General features: G+C 36.8%; 1 protein-coding gene across 19 annotated transcripts in view; it reads right to left on the reverse strand.

Moving 5' to 3' along the window:
* ZNF382 (zinc finger protein 382) overlaps window positions 1-24,024 on the reverse strand; it is an 83,404-nt gene that overhangs the window by 15,414 nt on the left and 43,966 nt on the right. For 17 of the 19 annotated variants that reach the window (XM_061385990.1, XM_061386000.1, XM_061385997.1 and 14 more), the window contains exon 5: window positions 4,431-6,550. The exons of the other annotated variants lie outside the window; for them this stretch is intronic. In XM_061385990.1, the coding sequence (XP_061241974.1) occupies window positions 5,127-6,550 (1,424 nt within the window). In that variant the 3' untranslated portion in view covers window positions 4,431-5,126. Of the gene's footprint in view, window positions 1-4,430; window positions 6,551-24,024 lie in introns of those variants that run through there. 19 annotated transcript variants of the gene reach the window in all.

Genomic DNA, 24,024 nt, shown 5'->3' on the forward strand with positions numbered 1-24,024 from the left:
AAGCCCACACAGAAACAAAGACCAAGTATAGACAAAAATAAACTATCTTTTAATTACCCAAAATAATTGAAAATAAAAATCTCTCCTAATGAGTCCTATAGTCATCTGCTTTTGTAACTATAGCTGTCACTTCTATTCTTCCAGGAATTAAATTTTAAAAATTATTTGGACAAAACTGGATTAATCATAATCTATGATTCATGACATTCTCATCAGTCCACATTTAGCCTACTTTTTAATACATTAGACAGTTTTATAAGCACTGAGGGATCTATTCACTGGGGAAGGCCTGGAGCCTAGGTCCATGGGCGCCAGACTGGTACCTGGTTCTGTAGGGCCAGTATGGTGCTGGGTTGGGCAGCCTGGTGTTTGGGTTTACAGGGGCAGGACTGAATTCTGAATCATATTGGTTTACACTGGGGAAGGCTGGTGCTTGGGTCTGTGACAAGGATGGGTTCTCACTTCACTTTCCTTCCCTTCCCTCCATGCAGAGGGTGCATCACTTCATGCTTCATTGCACAGGCTTGAGGAACAAGTAACACAGGTAGTGTGAAATTGTCCTTATTATCCTCTTCAATCTATCTCTCATTTCTGTGCTCCACCCAAGTATTGTAATTTCATGGGGATGGTTGTTCAAATTTCTATGAGACAAGTGCTATTCCATAATCTTAGGATGTTACTACTACAATTCACTATTTTGATATGTACACACTTCTATGATTTTTCACATGTATTTTTATGACCACAAACAGTATGCAAAACAATTACAACATCTCAAGGAATTCCCTCATGCATCCCCTTTCTATTCAGACACCCCTAATCCCTGGCAAGCACTGATATATTCTGGATATTTATATTTTTACATTTTCCATAATGTATAAATGAAACCATAAAGTATGTGACTTTTTGAGGCTGGTTTCATCCCTAATGTTGCATGTGTCAGTAGTCCATTTTTTTTGTTGTTGTTGTTGAGTAATTTTGAGTGGATATACCATGGTGTGTCCATTTATCCACTGAAGAACATTTGGGTTATTCCAGTTTTTAGTGATTATAAATAATACTATAGACACGCATGAATAGGGTTTTGTGTGAACATGTGTTTTTATTTGTCTACACTAAATATAAGTGGGATTGCTGGGTCATATGGGAAGTATGTTTAACTTTTTAAGAAACCGCCAATAACCCAGAGGGATGTTATGGGGAGGGAGGTGGGAGGGGGTTCAGGATTGGGAACACGTGTACACCGTGGCAGATTCATGTTGATGTATGGCAAAACCAATACAATATTGTAAAGTAAAAAAAAAGAGAGAGAGATACACATAGACACACAGAGAAATTAAAGCTTGTGGATAAAAAAATATATAAAAGAAACCGCCAAATTGTTTTCCAGAGTGGTTTTACCACTTTGCATTCCCATTAGGAGTGTATCAGAGTTCTAGTTGTTCCACACCCTCATCAGTACTTGATATTGTCACACATCTATGATTTTGAAAAGTCCCAGATTACAAACTGATGAATATCTCAAATGGTACAACATCCCAGATGAATATTAGAGACCAGTGTTGCTATCTGTGTTTTACCTGTTGCATATTACTTATAAGGCAGGGCATGACAAGTCTGACTCTATTGCCGGACCACAAATTAAGTGGAGATATTCAAGCACTACCTGGCAAGAATGTTTCGGGTTTGAGATGCACTATGCAGATGCTGGGGACATGAGAAGTGAGGCAACATGCTGGTTCACATATGCAGATTATCAGAAAATACATAGGAGATGTAGGAACCATGTTTGTAGGATGGATTTGATTTATAGTTGGACTGGAAATTTGATTTATAATTGCCATGATTTTGAGTAAGCTCCGGGAGTTGGTGATGGACAGGGATGCCTGGTGTGCTGCAGGCCATGGGGTCGCAGAGAGTCAGACACGACTGAGTGACTGAACTGAACTGGACTGGAAAAGCTCTAACATTATCTCCATGACGCATGAATGTCTGGCATTGAGTCTGATTGACAAAGGGCAGAGGGATACATAAGATGCTGTTTGAAGTTGAAATTTTCCCTGAAGATCCCCCGAGTCAATTCGTTTACTCATATAAATGATTAGAGAGCCCACTTTGACTATGTGACCAGTGAACAAAGGAGCATAAAAGTCCTTTGGGGGAACTTCTGCTCTGAGCTCTCCCAAGATTCACATAAATCTTAGTGGTTCTAAGCTGGACGTAGAGTGCAGTGTCTGTGAATACGGACACTGTGGAACTTGCACCTGAATGATTCTCAGACTCCCCCCAACCAAATGCTTACCTACCTTTTCTCTTGGTAAGCTACATCTTTTGCTTTTAAATGAAAGCATTAAATAGTATATGGGCTTCCCTGGTGGCTCAGTGGTAAAGAATCTGCCTGCCATGGCAAGACTTGTGGGTTCGATTCCTGGGTCAGAAGATCCCCTGGAAAAGGAAATGGCAATCCATTCCAGTATTCTTGCCTGGGAAATCCCATGGACAGAGGATCCTGGCAGGCTACAGTCCATGGGGTCACAAGAGTTGGCCACAATTTAGTGACTCAACAACATTAAATGTATATACTCTGTGGAGTTTTGTTAGTCCTTTTGAACTGATGAAATCTTTGTACAAGTTAATTCTCTTGTGTCCTAGGACCTTGTAGTTAGGTCCACAAAGAATGAATTTGCGAATTAATTCCTATCCTGTCATATATATTTAGGAATAAGTGGACTAGAATTCCAGGACCGTGTCCACTCCTCAGAGTTGCACAAACTTCACTGACAAAAGTTAGATGAAAAGTCCTCATTTCATATATTAATCAATTCATAAAATAAGAACCCATAAAAGTCAATGAAAAAGAACATTTTCAACTTCTTCAAGAAATCTTCACACAGGAGACTGAAAGATAGCCCAATTCTGGTTCACACCAAAATAAAAACCATTGGGCCTAATTTTCCTGAGAAGTAGCTTAGATGTGAATAATTGTTCAAAAGCAAAACTTTAGACTTTCTTCAAGGCATTCCAAGTTACCACCTACAGGGGCATGGCTGTACTTAATGTACATTGGATTCTATATCTTGATTTCTGTCTGCACCTTAGTTCATGAAATGACTCTGCAGAGGATCTTTCAAAGATAGACTTAACTTCCTTCTGCATTGTCCACAGCTGGTATTTTGGGGCTATTTTAATTTTTTTTTTGCAAAATTGGGAAGTATACATTTGAATAAGTAATCAAGTTGGTAACTCTAACTTACTACCACAGAAGGAGAAAAATAAAAAATATGTATATGAACTCCTCACTGAGTTGGTATTTAAGTATGTCGTTGTAAACAAAAAATACAGCCCAAACTTCAGCTGTATTTCAGGGCCAGTTTTTGCTCACATCAAGATCACCTAGTAGTCACCACACTTTTGCTCTTTGATTCTGGAATCCAAATATTCATACCTTTACTTTTACAGTACAGATACTAAGAGATTATTTTCCTCTTACTTTAATCCATCAAATTTTAAAATGTAAACATTTCTTCTTGAGGGTCAGAAATTTGAGAAGGCCTCAGCTGAGCAGTTCCTGCTTGAGGGCAGAGGGTCTCTTATGTGGTTGCAGTTGGATGCCAGCAGTGCCTAGTCATCCAAAGACTTGACTTGCCCCAGATTGCTCATTGATATTTGGCAGATAATGGATAATGACTTGGTGCTTAGTTGGGGCTATTGACAACTGACTCTCTAGCATCATGATCTTGGTATGGTTGAACTTCATGGAAACAGCTTTCCCCAGAGTTAAGAGTTGAAAGCCTCATCTGTTGCCTTGTGAATCTTTCTTTCTTTAGTATGAATTCTTTGCTACTGTATAGAAGTGAGTTATGACTAATCATTCTTACAATAATTTTATTTGAAGTATTCACATCCATTGTGAATTTCCTGGTGATGTAAAGATTTGAGCTGTGGCTCTAAGTTTTTCCATATTCATCATTTTCATATGACCAGTAAGATAACATTCCATCCAGTTAGAATTCTTTCATGTTGAGCAAGGACGACACTAGGACCTTCTCTTCCTACAGCATGACTTTGATTTCAAATAGACAATCTTATGGCTGAAGGTCATTTATAACCTGAAAGCCATTTATAACCTGTATCTAGTATTTAGGATTTGAGCTGTCATTAAAAATCTTTGAATATCCATTCTCTTTGAATTCCCAGTTTTCACAACATTCATAGTTTCCCTCTAGTATGAATTCTCACATTTGAACCATCACCATATTGATAATATATACAGCTGTCGTCCTTCAGAGTGAATTATCTCCTAACATCAAGATTATGCAGTTTGTTAGTACCAGCATATACATACCCCAGGGCCCAGCAATTTCATTCCTAAGTATATGTGTGTAACTATATACACAAGAGAAATGAATATATGTACACTTAAATACAAATATGTTCGAAGAAGCATTATTTATTATGACCCTAAGCTGTAAACAATAAAAAAAGCCCATCAACAGTAGATTGGATAAACTGAAATGTATTATATAATGAAATTTTATACAGAATGAAAATAAATAAATTTCTCCAACATGCTAATGATGATTTTAAAGACATAGTGATGGATGAAACAAGTCATATATGAAAGAATACATGATGTATAATTTACTTTATATAAAGGTTTATAATATGCAAAAACTAATTTATAATGTTAGGAGTTATAACTGTGATTAACTCTGAGGAGATAACTTTTATTCCATATTTGCAGTAGAAATACAGTCACACCTCCTTTCCTTTAAAGCAGTTCTGTTCACAGTGTGGTCCATGGACCACAGTCAGGTAGCCTAGTGCTTAATACTGGGTCACAAAAAGTTATATGTTAAAATTTTAAATAAGCAATTTTAAATGTTTTTAGCAACTTGACTAAAGAATTTATGTCTGGTGAAGTTAATCAAATTTTAAGCTTGTATTTTCAGTGACTTTTATCATTTAATTTATCTCATAAATTCTTTTTATGTGTTTTGTGAGCTAGCAAATAGTAGGTAAATATGCTACAGTACTTTAAACTGTTTAATATTATCACACTTACAAGCAACCTCATGTACAGGGTTTACTATGACTTTAAAAATTTTTACCAGAAAAGTCACGTTCTAGTGAATTCTCACAGTTTCTATCTTGTGAGTTTTCTGATGGACAATGAGGTTTGACTTACAACTGAAGAACTTCCCACATTCTTTACATTCATATGGTTTCTCTCCCGTGTGAGTTTTCTGGTGGCGAATGAGGTTAGATTTCCTACTAAAGGCTTTCCCACACTGAGGACATCCATTGGATTTCTCTCCTGTATGTATTCTCTGATGAACAGTGAGGATTGCCTTCTGGCGGAAGGACTTCCCACATTCATTACAAATATATGGTTTCTCCCCTGTGTGAATTCTTTGATGGAGAGTGAGAGTTGTCTTTTGGCAGAAGGACTTCCCACATTCATTGCAAATATAGGGTTTCTCTCCTGTGTGAGTCCTCTGATGTACAGTGAGGGTTGTCTTCTGGATAAATGCCTTCCCACATTCATTACATTGATATGGTTTCTCCCCTGTGTGTGTTCTCTGATGATCAATGAGGTATGACTTCTTTCTAAAAGCACTTCCACACTGAGTACATTCATAGGCCTTCTCCCCTGTATGTGTTTTGTGATGTCTAGTAAGGGTTGCCTTTTGGCGGAAGGACTTCCCACAATCCATACAAACGTAGGGTTTCCCCTCTAAGTGTGTTTTCTCATGAAGAGTAAGGGCTGTCTTTTGACGGAAGGCTTTTCCACATTGACTGCAAACATAAGGTTTCTCACCTGTGTGAATTCGTTGATGTTCAATGAGGTACGACTTCCTTCTAAAGTTATTCCCACAGTAAGGACAATGAAAGGGTTTCTCTTCTGTTTGAGATCTCTGATGCATGATAAAAATGGACTTCCTACAGAGGAATTTCCCATATTTGCTGTATGAGTGGGGCTTCTTCTCCATAATATTTTGTTGGTGGACATTGAGATTTGACTTTTCAATGAAGGCTGTGCCATCTTTATTGTATTCACAGGGTTTTTCTCCTCTGTGAGCTCTGGTATGCGTAAATAACATTCCTTTCATAAGGAAGGGTTTTTCACATTCATTATGTTCAAATGATTGCTGTGGAGTTTGAACCTTCCGATGTTGAATAAGCTCTTGTTTACCACTCAGACTCCTTTCTGTTTGTTTACAGAGATTCACTGCTGCATGAATTTTCTCATGTTTAGTGTTAAGGAGTGATTTCTCCCATCCATTACTCTCACCAAACTTCTCTCTTACAGGACTTATATTTCTAATGACTAATTCTGAAATATTTTTAAAAATTTTTCCATCAGGTTTATATTCACGTAGTGTTGTTTTTGAAATAATATGGTTCTTGTCGATAGTAAATGTTTTCCCCCAAATGTTACTTCTCTCTTTTATTAGTCTTTTGTGGTTGATGGATATAATTGACCTAGAATGCCTGTCTTGGTATTCTTTGAATTTCACTAAAACATCTTCAGCTTTCCAATCTTCTTCTAGAAAAAATACAATTAACAATAGTAAGCCTCCATGTAAACATTATGGATAAGATAAATAATACAAACAATCCATGGTGCGCCTGTCTATCACACTACTTTAGTCTACAGAAAGGCCAAAATAAATTACCTCTGGGAGGGCAAATGTATGTAACAAACACAAACCCTGCTACACTGTTAAAATGAGGAAAAACTACCATAAGCAAACAACACATATCTTGGGGATGTTGTAAATATAAGCTACACTGAGCAGGTATGATAAACAAAAGGGCAAGTAAGCAGAAGACAAAGGATAGTGAAAGCAGGACTGTTCTTGGAACAGGAAGATTCAGAGATAATGGAGTTAGCCTATCAAGGGTACTAACAGTAAGTAGTGAAAATGTTCAGGTGATGATGAAAAACTATATATTTATTCCCTAATGACTAAATAAGTGTTATAAAATACTTCCATTTGTTTCTTCCTCACTTGTATTGAGCCCATCCATGGCAAATGAACTTTTTCAGTCACTCATTTCCTAGGGCTAACAGACACACTAGTCTATAGTCTTGACCCTAACTCTCCACATAACTGTAATTGTTGTCCTTGAAAGGGGTATTGGAGAAACATAATTCCCTTAGGAATTATAAAATAAACCAGAGGAAAAGGATATTTGCAACATGAATATAATCGCTGTTGTATTCTGATTGCTGCTACCATCAATTTATTCTTCCAGAGATGATCAATAACTAAATTCTCTTGACCATCAATTATAACTTTTCCTTTTTTCAATTTGCTAAATTATTTTTCCAGCTTTAGGGAAGGATGAGTTCAAGTTTTCCTCCCAATGCAGTGCATATGTGCTAAGTTGCTCCAATTGTGTTCAGCTCTTTGTGACCCTATGGAGCACAGCCTGCCAGGCTTCTCTGTCCATGGAATTCTCCAGGCAAGGATACTGGAATGGGGTGCTGTGCCCTTCTCCTGGGGATCTTCCTGACCCAGAGACTGAACCCACGTCTCTTACGTCTTCTGTATTGGCAGGCAGGTTCTTTACCATGAGCACCCTCTGGGACTCTGCTATTCCCTACTGGAGCTGTGAAAGACTGAATTCTTGAATATATGTGTATGGCACTGTTGGACCTATTATTTTTCTTAAAACTTCTTGGCTATATCTTACTATTTTACCTTACTACCACCCATATCTGATGCGGCAATTTTAAATATGGATTCATCTTACTTATGACATGCATCTTATTTACAATAGCCTTTTTATCTCATCAAACTAGTCATGAAAATGTAAACAAGTGATACCGTATCTATCTTTAAAATTGCTCCACCAGATATGGGTGGTAGGATCATGTATTTATAAAACAGAATATTACAATGAAATGTATATAATGGAATACTATTCAGCAATAAAAAGGAAAAAACCAACTGAAACACAATGACAAAAGAGATGAATATCAAACATTTTTTAGATATAAAGCTTCATGCAAAAGAGTACATATTTCATTTATGTGTAGTTCTAGGACACACAAAACTAATCTGTATTAGTAATCGGAATTATACTGCCTTCCTGACAACTTCAACCTCCTCCAGGGACATTCTACTATCCAATTTATCCCAAAAGCCTTCACATATTCTCTCTACTCTTCAATGTCTAATTTCTCTGAAATTAGTATATAATTTTATAGTCTGAACCATCCATTTCAAATAATCTTTCAACAAGATTTGTTGCTATTTTAATATTATATGTAAAATGCTCAATTTGATAATAATGCCTTCCCAACTAAAACTTACGTTCTTTGAAGTCAATATTTTATTAACTATCTTCTTTGAAATCTTCTGAGTATACATTAACACACTTAAGAGTGGTGAAGGGATATGACCATCTTGGCATGTATATATAAAAAGAACTTAAAAAAAAAAATAAAAAAAAAAAAAAAAAAAATAAAAAGAACTTACCGTTTAAATGATTTCTGAATGGATGAAAAAGATAATTTCCTTGCATACTATCATAGGCCATCAATCAGGTAACTACTGAATGTCTAGCCTCTCTTACAAGCTACAGTAAGGAAAAGTAAAAGAGAGGACCTTATTTTGAGGGAATTGTTAATCAGATGGAAAAGAGGCCTCAGATAAAACAATGTTGAATCAGGTACCAAATTACTAGATCATATCAGGGGATGGTTCTGTTTGTGTGTTACAGACACTAAGTATAACGTGAATGTAGAAAAACAGGAGCTGACATGCTCTGGAGTCAGCAAGGAACATTTCACGTGGAAGTAAAATTTGATCTTTTAACTCAAGGATATGTAGTATTGTGTGGGAAAGAATATAATTCTTATTCAAAGAGAAGTCTTGACATTTGCCTTCGTCTTCTGGGAGGTAATCTCTAAATCCTTGGAATGTCATGTCTTAGAGGAGTATTTATTTGCCTGGGAACCTTTGGCCAGCTAGAAAGTAAAAATGTGATTTAGGTTGGGGGAGTTCTTTGAGTCACACCAACAATGTGATTTAAGTAGGGGTTTGGGTCACAGAATATTAGTTCAATCTCTTACAGGGATGGAAACTTAGATCAGCCACATGGGCAGTCAGGCATCCTATGTGACGGAGGCCCTGATATAACCAACTCTGGACTCTAGGCTTGCGTGAAGCTTCCCTGGCTGGCAATATTCTATAAGAACTGTCACAGGGAAGTAACGCTGTCCCTGATTCCACAGAGAGAAGACAACTAGAAGCTCTGTGTTTAGTACTTTCCTGGACTCTGCTCTATGCGCTCCTCCCCTTGGCTAATTTTAATTTGCATTTTTCTCTTACAAACCGTAACTGTGAGTACTACAGCTTTCAGTAAGTTTTGTAAGTCCTTATAGCAAACTATTGACCCAAATCTTGGGATTCCTAAATTTACAGTTGGTATCAGAAATAAGGATGCCTTTGTGTGTACTGTTTTACTCTCTTATTTTGTAGTTGGTTGACTTTCCAAGTATTGCTATAAGTATACAGCAGCTGTCACATAATGAAAGGTCCAGGTGTACATTTGGGAGACAAGAACAGAGATGAGCAGGAGTTCTCAGTCAAAAAAGGAAATACATGTGGAATGAACAGATGGGATATTATTGTCACCCCTTTAAAAAAAAGGGATTTAAATTTCATATAATAAGGGGATATCTTTTTTTGCATATTGACTGAAAGAAAACTGAAAGAACTAGAAAAAAAATCACAGCAAATCCAAATAGTAACTACAGCAGTCCACACCTGAAATAACATGGTTTTTACTTTGGAAGATGTCAGTGGCAAATGAGAATATGATAGGATGTAAAGATATTTTCATGGAGTGAAATAAACACAAATTGTTGAAAGCTAATTTTTAAAATATAGCAGAGATGATGAAATCAACCTGATATAAGAAGCTAACTACAGTAATAAAAGGATATAGAAACAAAGATAAGATGAAGTTAATGACTATATATTATTTCTAAAATATCAATAACTGAAAGGATGAGACATGTGATCACTGTATTGCTGTAGGCAGATTAAAATATACCAGTACAGTCCAAGTGGGAGAAATGTGCTGAAAATGGCTATTTGAAAGCCATTCACATAAAACAAGGATATCACAACTTGAGAATGGATCACATTATTATAGCTTATGTGGCTGTTACAAAGATAAGAACTGAGGATGAAAAAAGATCCTTTAAGGATACGGATGAGAGCCTACTGAAATAAAATCCATTTATTCAACAAATATTTATTTTTTCAGAGGGAAGAAAAGTGAGCAAGATGAAAAAGGCACTCAGGGACACAGGATACATTTTTCACCCCAGTCAAGGTGGGTACATATCAGGCATCTGAGCACTATGTTATGAAACATGGAGATTTATTGGGAAGAAATGTATTGAAATGAAGTGATACTGAAATTATCACTTTAGTCCGAGGCATATGGATTTTGAAATCTGATAGTAGGTCTCACAGTAAGAATGGGATGTGAGACTAAGTGCAGGAAACAAGTAGAAGGGGAAAGGAAGGAAAGAAAAGGAAGACTAAGAGGAAGATAAATATTAGCAATGATTACCCTTTTATATTTTAGATTTATGAATGCCTATAAATAGAAGACTATAATAAAAGAAGAAAGATAAAGAGCTGAAATGTTAAAGAAAGAGACAAAAAACAAGAAAGGCCTACACCAACAGTTTCCAAGAGATTCTTATGGGAGGTCTACAAAGTCAAAACTATTTTTGTTAATAATAACATTTCACTGAGACTTCCCTGGTGGTCCAGTGGTTAAGACTCTGTGCTCCTAATGCAGGGGAAATGAGTGCAATTTCCCTGGTTGGGGAATTAAGATCCAGCATGCTGCACAGTGTGGCAAAAAAGTAATAATATAAGAACACTTCATGATTAACAAAAATAATAGTATTTTAAACTATGTTCTTATTTACACTAATGACAAAAGCAATAGTGGGTGTCTCATGGAATTTTAATTTATAGAGGTGATGGAGTGATGACACAGAGATGCTAATGTTGTTAAAAGAAAATTTCCTATTACCATTCCTGAGAGGAGGACCTATGCCATGCCATGCAGGACCACATGGGGAAGCACCAGGTTTGGTCAGGAAGCAGAAAGAAGCAAGGGGAAAGTCTACACCAGAGCCTTTACTGGGGCTTACTTCCATGGAAAGGCAAGGCAGGGCAAACAGCTTAGGGTCAGTTAGTTTGAATAGTGTTAGCATGTCATGGGATATAGGGGTGATCTCCAGTTGTCTGATACCTGGTCCTGGTGACTCAGGGCAGGGAAAATAATGGCTTTGTGTCTGGGAGTTAGATAAAGGAAGTAGTTGAGGATATGGAATTGCAACTGGTTGATTTGTATATGAAAAGTTGGCTCACCAACAAGTTGTTTGTTTACTATCTCTAGGAATTGGCTAGCTCTGGGAGGAAAATCTCTCCTTAGCCAGTAGGCTCCCTAAAGATGTCAAAACATCATAAAATATAGAAAATTTTAAAATGATTGATACAGTGGGTAAAATGCTGGCACATTAACGTGTATCAAAGCACTGGCACCAATCTACAATAGGAAACACTGCATTTCTAACTACCACACACAAGGAAAAAAAAAGCTTCACTAGTTTTATTAATTTATCAGATCTCCACCCTTGAGAACATATATTTTCAATGTTCTATGTGAGTTAAGGGTACCAACCCTCTGCCTGGTCAAAAATCTGCCTATAACTTATAGTTGATCCTCAGTTCCTCCAAACCCACAGTTCCACATCTGTGGATTCACCAACTGTGGACCCTGTAGTTGTATAGTATTTGCTGTTGAGAAAAGTTGCATATAAGTGGGTCTGCACAGTTCAAATGTGTATTGTTCAAGGGCCAATCATATTTTGTGAGGAAAAGTGCTGGTATAATTATTTGAGTTGAGAACTGAGTATCTACAATTTGTGGAACAGCAGTTTTATTTGAAAAAACACTGACTATTATTCAGTTGTGGGTATCTGGTAGACATTTTCTTGAACAATTCAAAGAAAACATCTGCCAATACTTGTTACCTATAATAAAGTTTAAGCTTTTAAGTATAAGTCATTATGTAGGAAAGCTTGTACTTCCTACGGTATGCTTGTCAATTTCCCAGTACTTAAAAGACTTTTATAATGAAATTGCTGGTAATACTAACACATGTGGGTTTGGGGTTTTTTAAAAATATGGTATATGGAAACATGTAAAAATTTGGCAGACCTGTATATACTACTGAACCGTTACTTTTCAAATGACCAATATATAGTATTTCAAAACAATGCATGGGGAAAATATTTAAATAGACCACTGGATTTCATGTATTTGCTATTGCTATTGCTAAGTCACTTCAGTCGTGTCCGACTCTGTGTGACCCCACAGACGGCAGTCTACACCAAAGTTCATTGTTATAATTTCAGATTTTATATTGCAACTAACTGTTTAGAAATAACCAGTTGTTAAATGGTACTGTTTAGGAACTACCAATTAAGCTTGGGTGTAGTATTAATTTAATATATCCATGACAATCTAAAAAGCTTTTGAAAATTTCTCTGTCAAATGACATAAATGCATGAAGGAAGATTTTCTCCACATATTTCAATTAAAATAACATACTGCAACAGACTAAATGTAGAATCAGATATGAAAATCAGCTATCTTCTGCTCAGTAAGATATTAAATAAACTTCAATCATCTAACAATGCCCCTTTGCTCATTTTTTTCTTTTGGAAAAGTTTTTTTTTTTTTTGATAAAAAAATATGATTTTTATGTCAATATTAGTTTATTATTTTTATATTGTTCTTTTAAAATGAAATAAATGAATATTTTAAAATTCTGTTTTAATTTTGAATTGGGTATACAAACATGCACAAAGTTTTTAATTCTTAAGAGTATAAATAAGTTCTAAGACTAAAAAGTTTGAGAACTGCTGATTTAAACATTCAGATTCTGGTAACAGCAAAGAAGTCTGTATCAAAAGGAGCTTCCAACTGATAACAGTGATAACTATGGACCAATTGTAAAAGAGTAACTTCCTTGAAGGCACTAAAGAATGATCAAAAGCAGGCAGAAACTGGAATGGATACAAACTTTGAAAGAAAGAAATCCTATTGCATTAAGATCTACATTTATCCAGGTCTTCCACTGTGTATTTTGGCAGTTCATGCAGCACACAGGGGACAGATCTCAAGTAGAAATAGAAAAGAGGAGTCATCATGTGCAGAAAAATCGGACATCAGAGTTCAGGAGTACCAGAGTGGCTGTAAACTGAGGACAGAATCCAAGAATGAAGAAAGTATAGAAGGAAAGCCCCAACATTAGCATAAACACCTCCACAAAACCTTGGTTAACTTCATTTCCACAGGGTCTGCAAGGAGCATAAAGGGAAAAGATAGCTGGAACACTCTAAGAATTAAGCAAAGATTTCAGCAGTTAACTCTACAAAAATAGTTTTTATAATAATTCCAGTCCTGTGCCAGGTTAGAAGAATCTGATAAAAACCTTCAGTTTTTCTATTGAAATCCCATAATGGCCATGTATTAGGAATAAAGGCTGCATCCGAGGACTTAGAGCAATAACATAAAACTAAAGGCAAAACTGAAATGGAAATAAACATAACCTAAACACTTAAAGGGCTTCCCTGGTGGCTCAGCTGATAAAGAACCGGCCTATAATGGGGAAGGAAATGGCAACCCACTCCAGTACTCTTGCCTAGAAAATTCCATGGATGGAGGAGCCTGGTGGGCTACAGTCCATGGGGTCGCAACGAGTCGGACAGGACTGAGTGACTTCACTTTCACTTTATAATGGGGAAGACCTGGGTTTGATCCCTGGGCTGGGAAGATCCCCTGGAGAAAGCAATGGCTACCCACTCCAGTATTCTGGCCTGGAGAATTCCATGGACTATATAGTCCATGGGGGCACAAAGAGTCCAACATGACTGAGTAACTTTCACTTTTCAAACAACTTAAAAGCAACCTAACAAAATAATTCATGTGAGCCTCCAGTAACTTAACTAGAGGTACCAAGGGAACATTTCATGCAAAGATGAAGGCACAGTCAAGGACAGAAATGGTATGGACCTAAAAAAAGCAGAGGATATTAAGAAGAGGTGGCAAGAATACACAGAAGAACTATACAAAAAAGATCTTCATGACCCAGATAACCACAATGGTGTGATCACTCACCTAGAGCCAGACTACCTGTAATGCAAAATCAAGTGGGTCTCAGGAAGCATCACTATGGACAAAGTTAGTGGAGGTGATGGAATTCCAGCTAAGCTATTTCAAATCCTAAAAGATGAGGCTGTGAAGTGCTGCACTTAATATGCCAGCAAATTTGGAAATCTCAGCAGCGGCCACAGGACTGGAAAAGATCAGATTTCATTCCAATCCCAAAGAAAGGCAATGCCAAAGAATTTTAAAACTACCACACAACTGCACTTATCTCACACACTAGCAAAGTAATGCTCAAAATTCTCCAAGTGAGGCTTCAACAGTACATGAACCAAGAGCCTCCAGATGTTCAATCTGGATTTAGAAAAGGCAGAGGAACCAGAGGTAAAATTGTCAACATAAGTTGGTTCACAGAAAAAGCAAGTGAATTCCAGAAAAACATCTGCTTCCTTGACTATGCTAAAGCCTTTGACTGTGTGGATGGGAAAATTCTTAAAGAGACGGTAATGCCAGACCACTAACCTGCCTATTGAGAAATCTGTATGCAGGTCATGAAGCAACAGTTAGAAACAGACATGGAACAATGGACTGCTTCCAAATTGGGAAAGGAGTACATCAAGACTGTATATTGTTACCTTGCTTATTTAACTTATATGCAGAATACATTATGTGAATGTAGGACTGGATGAAGCACAAGCTGGAATCAAGGTTGCCGGGAGAAATATCAATAACCTCAGATATGCAGATGACACCACCCTTATGGCAGGAAGCAAAGAAGAACTAAAGAACCTCTTGATGAAAGTGAAAGAGAAGTGAAAAAGTTGGCTTAAAACTCAACATTCAGAAAACTATGATCATGGCATCTGGTCCCCTCTTCATGGCAAATACATAGGGAAACAATGGAAACAGTGACAGACTTTATTTTCTTGGGCTCCAAAATCACTGCTTATGTTGACTGCAGCCATGAAATTAAAATATGCTTGCTCCTTAGAAGAAAAGCTATGACCAATTTAAACAGCATATTAAAAAGCAGAGACATTACTTTGCTGATAAAGGCCTGTCTAATCAAAGCTATGGTTTTCCCAGGAGTCATGTATAGATGTGAGAGTTGGACCATAAAGAAAGCAGAGTGCCAAAGAATTGATGCTTTTGAACTGTGGTGTTGGAGAAGACTCTTGAGAGTCCCTTGGACACCAAGGAGATCAAAGCAGTCAATCGTAAAGGTCCTGAATATTCATTGGAAGGACTGATGCTGAAGTTCCAATACTTTGGCCACCTGATGTGAAGAACTGACACCTTAGAAAAGACCCTGATGCTGGGAAAGATTCAAGGCAGGAGGAGAAGGGGACGACAGAGGATGAGATGTTTGGATGGCATCACCAACTCAAGGGACATGAGTTTGAGCAAGCTCTGGCAGTTGGTGATGGACAGGGAAGCCTGGCGTGCTACGGTCCATGGGTTCGCAAAGAGTTGGACATGACTGAGCAATTGAACTGAACTGATAAGATTAAAAGTCATCAATTCTCAGAAGAAGAAAAAGGACCCAACATCTTCACAACATGTTACCTAAAGTTTTCCTGAGAAGAAACAGGAAAATGGAGAATAACAGCTAGTCAGACCCTATTGTTGAAATTAGAAGAAATTTAAAATAGCTAAATAATTTAGCTATTTAAAATAGCTAAATAGATAAATATGTTTACAAATCTATAAGAAAAGATGAAAATATGGGAGAAGAGATGTAATATTCAGGAGAGATAAGGAAATGCAAATGGAAAAAAAACAATATCTGAAATGTAAGATTCACTGGATGGGTTTAATAACAAATATAAGGGAATAAAGAATCAGTAAACTGGACGTCAGACTAATAGAAATTACTCAAACTGAAAGAATTTTTTAAATCCTTAGTGAATTAGAGGGTAGGATGAAATGATTTAAAATATAATTGAGAATATAGCAGGAAAAAAACTGTAGAAGTACAGACCAAAATTTCCCCAAATTTGGTCTAAAATATGACCAACTTGCTAAATTCACTTACTAGTTCTAACAGTTCTTTTCTTTTAGATTCCTTAGGATTTACTATATACACAAACATGTCACTTACAAATGAAGACAGTTCCCTTTCTGATCTGTAGACTTTAGCTTCTTTTTCTTGTCTTATTGTACTGACTTGTGTCCCATATAATGTCTAACAGAATTTGTGATGATGGACATCCTTTCTTTGATTTTGCTATTATTAGAGGACAAGCATTCAATCTTTCACTATTGAATGTGATGGCAGCTGTAAGTTTTTCAAAGATATTCTTTATGAAGTTGAGTAAATTTCCTTAGATTGCTAAAAAAGATTTATAATAAACAGAAATTGAATTTTATTATTTTTCTGCATTTAATGAGATAATTATATGGTTTTCTTTTTTTAACCTCTTTTTATCTTTACATGGTGAATTATATAGCTTGATTTTTGAATACCAAATCAACTTTACTTTCCTTGGACAAACTCCTTTTGGTCATGAGATGTCATCCTTTTAAAATATTGCTAGATTCAGCTTTATAGTAATATATTAAGCTTTATAATATATTAACATTATATAAATTATTGTATTATAAAAACCCCTATATTAAGGATTTTTATCTCTCACTTCACAAAGGATGTTGGTGTGTAGTTTTCTATACTTATAGTGCCTTTGATTGTAAATAATGCTGATCTTATAAAGTAAGTTGGGAAGTGTTCTCCCCTACTCCATTGGTTGGTATAAAAGTATTAGGGAATACCCTAATTGTTCTTTTAGTGTCTGTGGGAACTGTAATGTTGTAGCTCCTTTAACTTTTGATATTGTCTTCTAATTCTTATACTGTTGTTGTTGTTGTTGTTCAGGTGCTAAGTCGTGTCCAACTCTTTGCATCCCCATGGACTGCAGCATGCCAAGATTCCCTGTCCATCACTATTTCCTGAGTTTGCTCAAACCCATGTCCATTGAGTCGGTGATGCCATCCAACCATCTCATCCTCTGTCACCCCCTTCTCCTCATGCCCTCAATCTTTCCCAGCATCTTTTCCAATGAGTTAGCTCTTTGCCTCAGGTGGCTAAAGAACTGGAACTTCAGCTTTAGCGTAAGTCCTTCCAGTGAACATTCAGGGTTGATTCCCTTGAGGATTGACTGGTTTGATCTCCTTGCTATCCAAGGTACTCCCAAGAGTCTTCTGCAGCACCACAGTTCAGAAGCATGGATTCTTTGGTGCTCAGCCTTTTTTATAGTCAAACTCTCACATCCATAGGTGACTACTGTAAAAGCCACAGCTATGACCATATGGACCTCTGTCGGCAAAGTGATATCTCTGCTTTTTAATACACTGTCTAGCTTTTATCATAGATTTTCTTTCATGGAGTGAGCATCTTTTATTTTCATAGCTGCAGTCACCATCTGCACTGATTTTGGAGCCCAAGAAAATAAAATGTATGGTTTATTAATTTTATTAATTTAATGCAGCAGCATTTGGCTTCACTCATTTCCTCTATTCTTCTGTTATGTATCTCATTGATTTTTGCTTTAGTCCGTTTTTTCCTCTAACTTTTGAGTTTAAATTACTTTTCTTTTTCTAGTTACTTCAGGTGACAATTTAACCCCCTGTTTAAGGAGGCCCTGATTTAAAGTGATAAAAAACTTTTAATGCTGCTATAATTGCATCTCACAGATTTTGATATGCTGTTTTAATTATCATTCAGTTCAGAATACCTTCTAATTTTACCTCAGGATTTCCTCCTTGATTCATGGGTTATTTGGAAATGTAATTAATTTCCAAATATTTGGGGAAATGCTTTTTGATTTCTAGATAAATTCTACTGTGATCAGAACATAGACTATTAAAATTTCATAGAGGGGACAATTAGAAAGAAAATCTTTAAAATGACGTAGGTAGTGAAAATGATAAAAAGCTGAGAAAAACTGAAGGATTTTGAAGCTGTTAGAATTGTTATGATTTCTGATGAAGTGTTCCGCTTTATCACTGTAATATTCCATGTTCTGAAATCTACTTTGATCTATAGCTACTCCCATTTTCTTCTTAGTGTTTGCATGGGTAACAGAGTCATTCTATTTTTGATATCTTATGACTGACAAATTCCTAGACCCACTCCATTTTTGTCCCCTCTTGCCCCACACCTGGGCAAGCCAATAAGGGAGCTTGCATGCTTTCTATTGGTGCTGGCAAGAAGTTTAAACCATGTAAGCTCTACACCATGTGTAGAAGCCCGACCTGACCACCTCCGTAATATAGTAAACACCAAAGACAGACATCCTTCCTTGCTCTCTCAAGCCATTTTAGGACCAGCTTGGGAATCCTCCCTGTTCTCCCTAGAAAGCCTCATTATGTGAGATTTCAGTCCTGACATCTGTCACATATTTTGAGTGGGTGGGTGGGGGGAGGTGATTTAATCCCCACACAGTCAGTGCTCAGTAGTGTCCAACTCTTTGTGATCCCATGGACTGCAGCACACCAGGCTTCCCTGTCCATCACCAACTCCCAGAGCTTGCTCAAACCCATGTCCATCAAGTCAGTGATGCCATCCAACCATCTCATCCTCTGTCATCCCCTTCTCCTCCTGCCTTCAATCTTTCACAGCATCAGGATCTTTTCTAAGGAGTCAGTTCTTCACATCAGGTGGCTAAAGTATTGGAGCTTCAGCTTCAGCATCAGTCCTTCCAATGAATATTCAGGACTGATTTCCTTTAGGATTGACTGGTTTAATCTCCTTTGTGTCCAAGGGACTCTCAAGAGTCTTCTCCAACACCACAGTTCAAAAGCATCAATTCTTCGGCATTCCACTTTTTTTATGGTCCAACTCACACCCATACATGACTACTGAAAAAACCATAGCTTTGACTAGACGGACATTTATCAGCAAAATAATGTCTCTGCCTTTTAATATGCTAAGTTGGTCATAGCTTTTCTTCCAAGGAGCAAGTGTCTTTTAATTTCATGGATGCAGTCACCATCTGTAGTGATTTTGAAGTCCAAGAAAATAAAGTCTGTCACTGTTTCCATTGTTTCCCTGTCTATTTGTCATAAACTGATAGGACTGGATGCCATGATCTTAGTTTTTTGAATGCTGAGTTTTAAGCCAGTTTTTTCACTTTCCTCTTTCACCTTCATCAACAGGCGCTTTAGTTCTTCTCTGCTTTCTGCCATAATGGTGGTGTCATCTGCATATCTGAGGTTATTGATATGTCTCCCAGAAATCTTGATTCCAGCTTGTGCTTCATCCAGCCCAGCATTTCCCATGATATGAAAGTGAAAGTCGCTCAGTCATGTCCAACTCTTTGTGACCCCATGGACTATACATATACAGTCCATGGAATTCTCCAGGCCAGAATACTGGAGTGGGTAGTCTTTCCCTTCTCCAGGGGATCTTCACAACCCAGGGATCAAACCCAGGTCTCCCGCATTGCAGGTGGATTCTTACCAGTTGAACCACAAGAGAAGCCCTCACATGATGTACTCTGCATATAAGTTAAATACACAAGGTAACAATATACAGCCTTGATGTACTCCTTTCCAATATTGGAACCTGTCTGTTTTTCCATGTCTGGTTCTAACAGTTGCTTCTTGACCAGCATACAGATTTCTCAGGAGGCAGGTCAGGTGGTCTGGTATTCCCATCTCTTGAAGAATTTTCCACAGTCTGTTGTGATCCACACAGTCAAAGGCCTTAGTAGTCAATAAAGCAGAAGTAAATGTTTTTCTGGAATTCTCTTGCTTTTTCTATGATCCAGCAGATGTTGACAATTTGATCTCTGGTTCCTCTGCCTTTTCTAAATCCAGATTGAACATCTGGAAGTTCTCGGTTCACCTATTGTTGAAGCCTAGATGGAGAATTTTGAGCAGTATTTTGCTAGCATGTGAGATGAGTACAATTATGTGGTAGTTTGAACATTCTTTGGCATTGCCTTTCTTTGGGATTGGAATGAAAACTGACCTTTTCCAGTCCTGTGGCCACTGCTGAGATTTCCATATTTGCTGGCATATTGAGTGCAGCACTTTTACAGCATCATCTTTTAGGATTTGAAATAGTTCAACTGGAATTCCATCATCTCCACTAGCTTTGTTCATAGTGATGCTTCCTAAGGCCCACTTGACTTCTCATTCCAGGATGTCTGGCTCTAGGTGAGTGATCACATCATCATGGTTATCTGGGGTATTAAGACCTTTTTTGTATAGTTCTTCTGTGTATTCCTGCCACCTCTTCTTAATATCTTCTGCTTCTGTTAGGTCCATACCATTTCTGTCCTTTATTGTGCCCATCTTTGCATGAAATGTTCCCTTGGTATCTCTGATTTCCTTGAAGAGATCTCTAGTCTTTCCCATTGTATTGTTTTCCTCTATATCTTTGCATTTATCACTGAAGAGGGCTTTCATATCTTTCCTTGGTATTCTTTGGAACTCTGCACTAAGATGGTTATATCTTTCCTTTTCTCCTTTGCTTTTAGCTTCTCTTATTTCTCAGCTATTTGTAAGGTCTCCTCAGACAACCATTTTGCCTTTTTGCATTTCTTTTTCTTGGGGATAATCATCCCCACACAGGGCAATCACAAAACAGTAAAGTTTATATTTTTTCATCTTTTTTTGTTTCCCCTACCTGTGTCTTTATATTTTAATATATAGGACACAGTTGGGTCTTCTTATTCACTTCAGATACAAAATAGTCATCTTTAGAAGTTTCATTTGATTTTATTTTAGTCTTTGCTATCTTGCCTCATTATATTCATTCTTGCTTTACATCCTTAATTATACTCAAGTCATTAATGGTGTTTTAATATCCTTGTCTGCAAATTCTATTACTTCTACCATTTTTAGGTCTGTTTTTATTAGTTAAGTTTTTCCCTATTGAATGATTTTTTTCTTGTTTATGGGTCATATTTTCTTGCTTCTTCATATGTTTAATAATTTTTGATTGGTCATCAGAGTTTATCAATTTAATCTTGTTGAATTTAAGATATGGTTTTACTTTTATAAAGAATACTGGGTTTTTTTTTTTTTTTTTTTGGCATTCTTTGGCATCCATAGAGTTACACCACTAGGACATCCCTTCAAAACGAACTTACCATTCATGTGCAAGAACTGTTAGCACTTTTAGGATGCTCTTTAGGTTCTGAACCAAGCCAGGGTGTCCCTAGAGAATCTGTACCCAATGATAAATACTGAGCAGGTACTAGAGAGTGGCCATTTCTGTCCACAAGGACTCCTCCGATGAACAGTCGTTGCTTCAGAGGACTTAGGTTAATTGAGCCTTTTTCAGATCTGCATAATGGTCTGAGGCTCTCACTGCTCAGTCCCCTTTCTTTCCACATGTCTATACCATGGTCTAATGACTTTCTGTTTCTTACTTCTCCCTTTTATCTTTCATGGATGTCACCTCTAAGAAATCCATTCCACTCCCAACTCCATCTCAGCATCTCCTTGGAGGAACCAACAGACAAACAAGTTATTTTTGGACTAGTTTAATCCTTTTGATGCTTTTTAAAAATATATATACTTTCATTTATTTATTTTTGGCTGTGCTAGGTCTTCATTGCTGCATGGGCTCTTCTCTAGTTGCAGTAAGCAGGGGTTACTCTCTAGATGAGGTATGTGGGCTTTTCATTGTGGAAGCTTCTGTTGCTGCAGAACATAGGCTCTAGGGCATGACAGCTACAGCAGTTGCAGATCCCGGCTCTAGAGCACAGGCTCAATAGTTGTGGCGCTCAGGCCTAGTTGCTCTGTGGCATGTGGGATGTTCCTGGATCAGGAATCCAACCTATGTCTCTTGAATTAGCAGGTGGACTCTTTACCACTGAGCCACCAGGGAAGTCCTAATCCTTTTGATGCTTTTATTTAAGCTCTTTTATGACAAATCTTGCAGTCTCTAATCTATGGCTAATCAAGCCACATTTGTTAGGTCTGACCTTTCTAGGGTCTACCTAATGTCCTACATATTAACATGTTCTCTCCACTCTGGCTGAAGGGAAATAAAATGATTTCTGGTGTGAAAGGCTATGAGAATTGTTTGTCTCACAACACTGTGGTAACTGTATTTTTCTTAGAACATGTCTTTGCCTACTTTCATGGGGTTTCACCTACATACATGCAGACTTATTTTTAGCCAAAGACTTAAGAGGAACCTTCTCCACATTTGGGGAACTCTTTCTCTGCATAGCTCTCTCTTTTTGGAAAATGTGTCCTGCAAATTCTAGCCACCTCAATTTCCTTGAATGCCAATGTTGGTCCCTTACATCAGTGAAATTGCCAGGTTCTTTTTGGATTCCTCTCTCTGCACTACAGTCTGGATGTTACTGTCATGTCAAAGCCTGGAATGAGGTAGGGTGCATCTCATTTATTTCCCTTCTCTCAGGAATCCAGGCCTGTGGTGCCTGTCGTTTAGTAGTTTTTTTCAGTTTTCTAGTTTTTTCCTGTAGGAGTGTAATTCTAGACTCTGTTACTTCCTCAGGACTAGAAGCAGAAGTCTTGAATTATAAAAATGCAGGCCCAAATGGTTCCTCAGACATTAGGAAGCAACAATGCCAAGCTTACAAAAGTTCCATAAGAAAATAGATAAAGATGAAACACCACCAGTTTGATATGGCTGACACATTTCTGGATACAACAACTTTTCAATGACATTACAATAAAACTATAAACCACTGTCCTTGGTAAAATCATGCACTAAACCTTTCTAAAATACTAGCAAACCAATTTCAGCAATCTATAAGATGAATAGAGCATCTTGTCCAACTGGGGTTCATCCCAGGAGCCTAAGGTTGGTTTTAAATTCAAATTAATCAATATAATTATATACAGTAACAGATTAAAAAAGAAATAAATCAACAAAAGCTGAAAAAGCATTTATTAAGATCAACATCCATTCATAATTAAAATTGTCCAAAAACTAGGAAAAGAACTCCAAGAATCTAACAAAGAGCACTCATGAAAAATCTAAAGTTAATATTAAGCTTAAGAATGAAATATTAAATGTCTCCTTTCTAAATTTAGTGAACTGCGAAGAATGCTCACTCTTGCTACCTCTATTCAACTGACTATAGGTCATAGTCAGTACATCAACGTAAGGAAAAAGAAATGAAAACAGAAAAGTATGCAAATGCAGAAGTGAAATATATTTCCAGAAGGCCTACTTTATATGTAGAAAATCTAAACAAATACCAAAACAAAGGACAACAGTAACAACAATAAAATTTAATGCCATCAATACAAGTATACAAAGTCAATATCTAAAAGTCAGTTGTGGCTATTCATATTAACAAAAGCCTGGATAAAGAAAATGTTAAAATCTCACTATTTACAATAGCATAAAAAATATTAAAAGTTTAGAGATAAACTTAATAAAATATGTGTAAGAGCTTGATAGTAAAAATAATAAAACACTGCTTATAGGAATCAGAGAAGATAACTAAAAGGTTAAGATATAGTATTATGAGAGACTGTGAGACTCACTATTGCTAAGATGTTTGTTCTCACCAATAAAAATCCCAGCATATTTATTTAAACAAATCAAGAAATTGATTCTAAAATGTAATTGAAAAAGAAAGTGAAAATGACTTGAAATAGCCAAAACAATTTTTTAAAAAGAAGTTAAGAGGACTAATTCTGACATCAAGACTTACTATAAAACTACAATAATGAAATTAATCATTAAGTCCTACTAATAATAGGATGTAAATTTTATCAAAGGAAAGAATACTCTAGAAATGGACTGACACAAATACAATCAATTTCTGATAAGATCATCAGAGCAATTTAATTTAATTCTACAAGT

This window comes from Bos javanicus, chromosome 18 (genome assembly GCF_032452875.1).
Source record: "Bos javanicus breed banteng chromosome 18, ARS-OSU_banteng_1.0, whole genome shotgun sequence".
In the NCBI taxonomy this organism is placed as follows: Eukaryota; Metazoa; Chordata; class Mammalia; order Artiodactyla; family Bovidae; genus Bos; species Bos javanicus.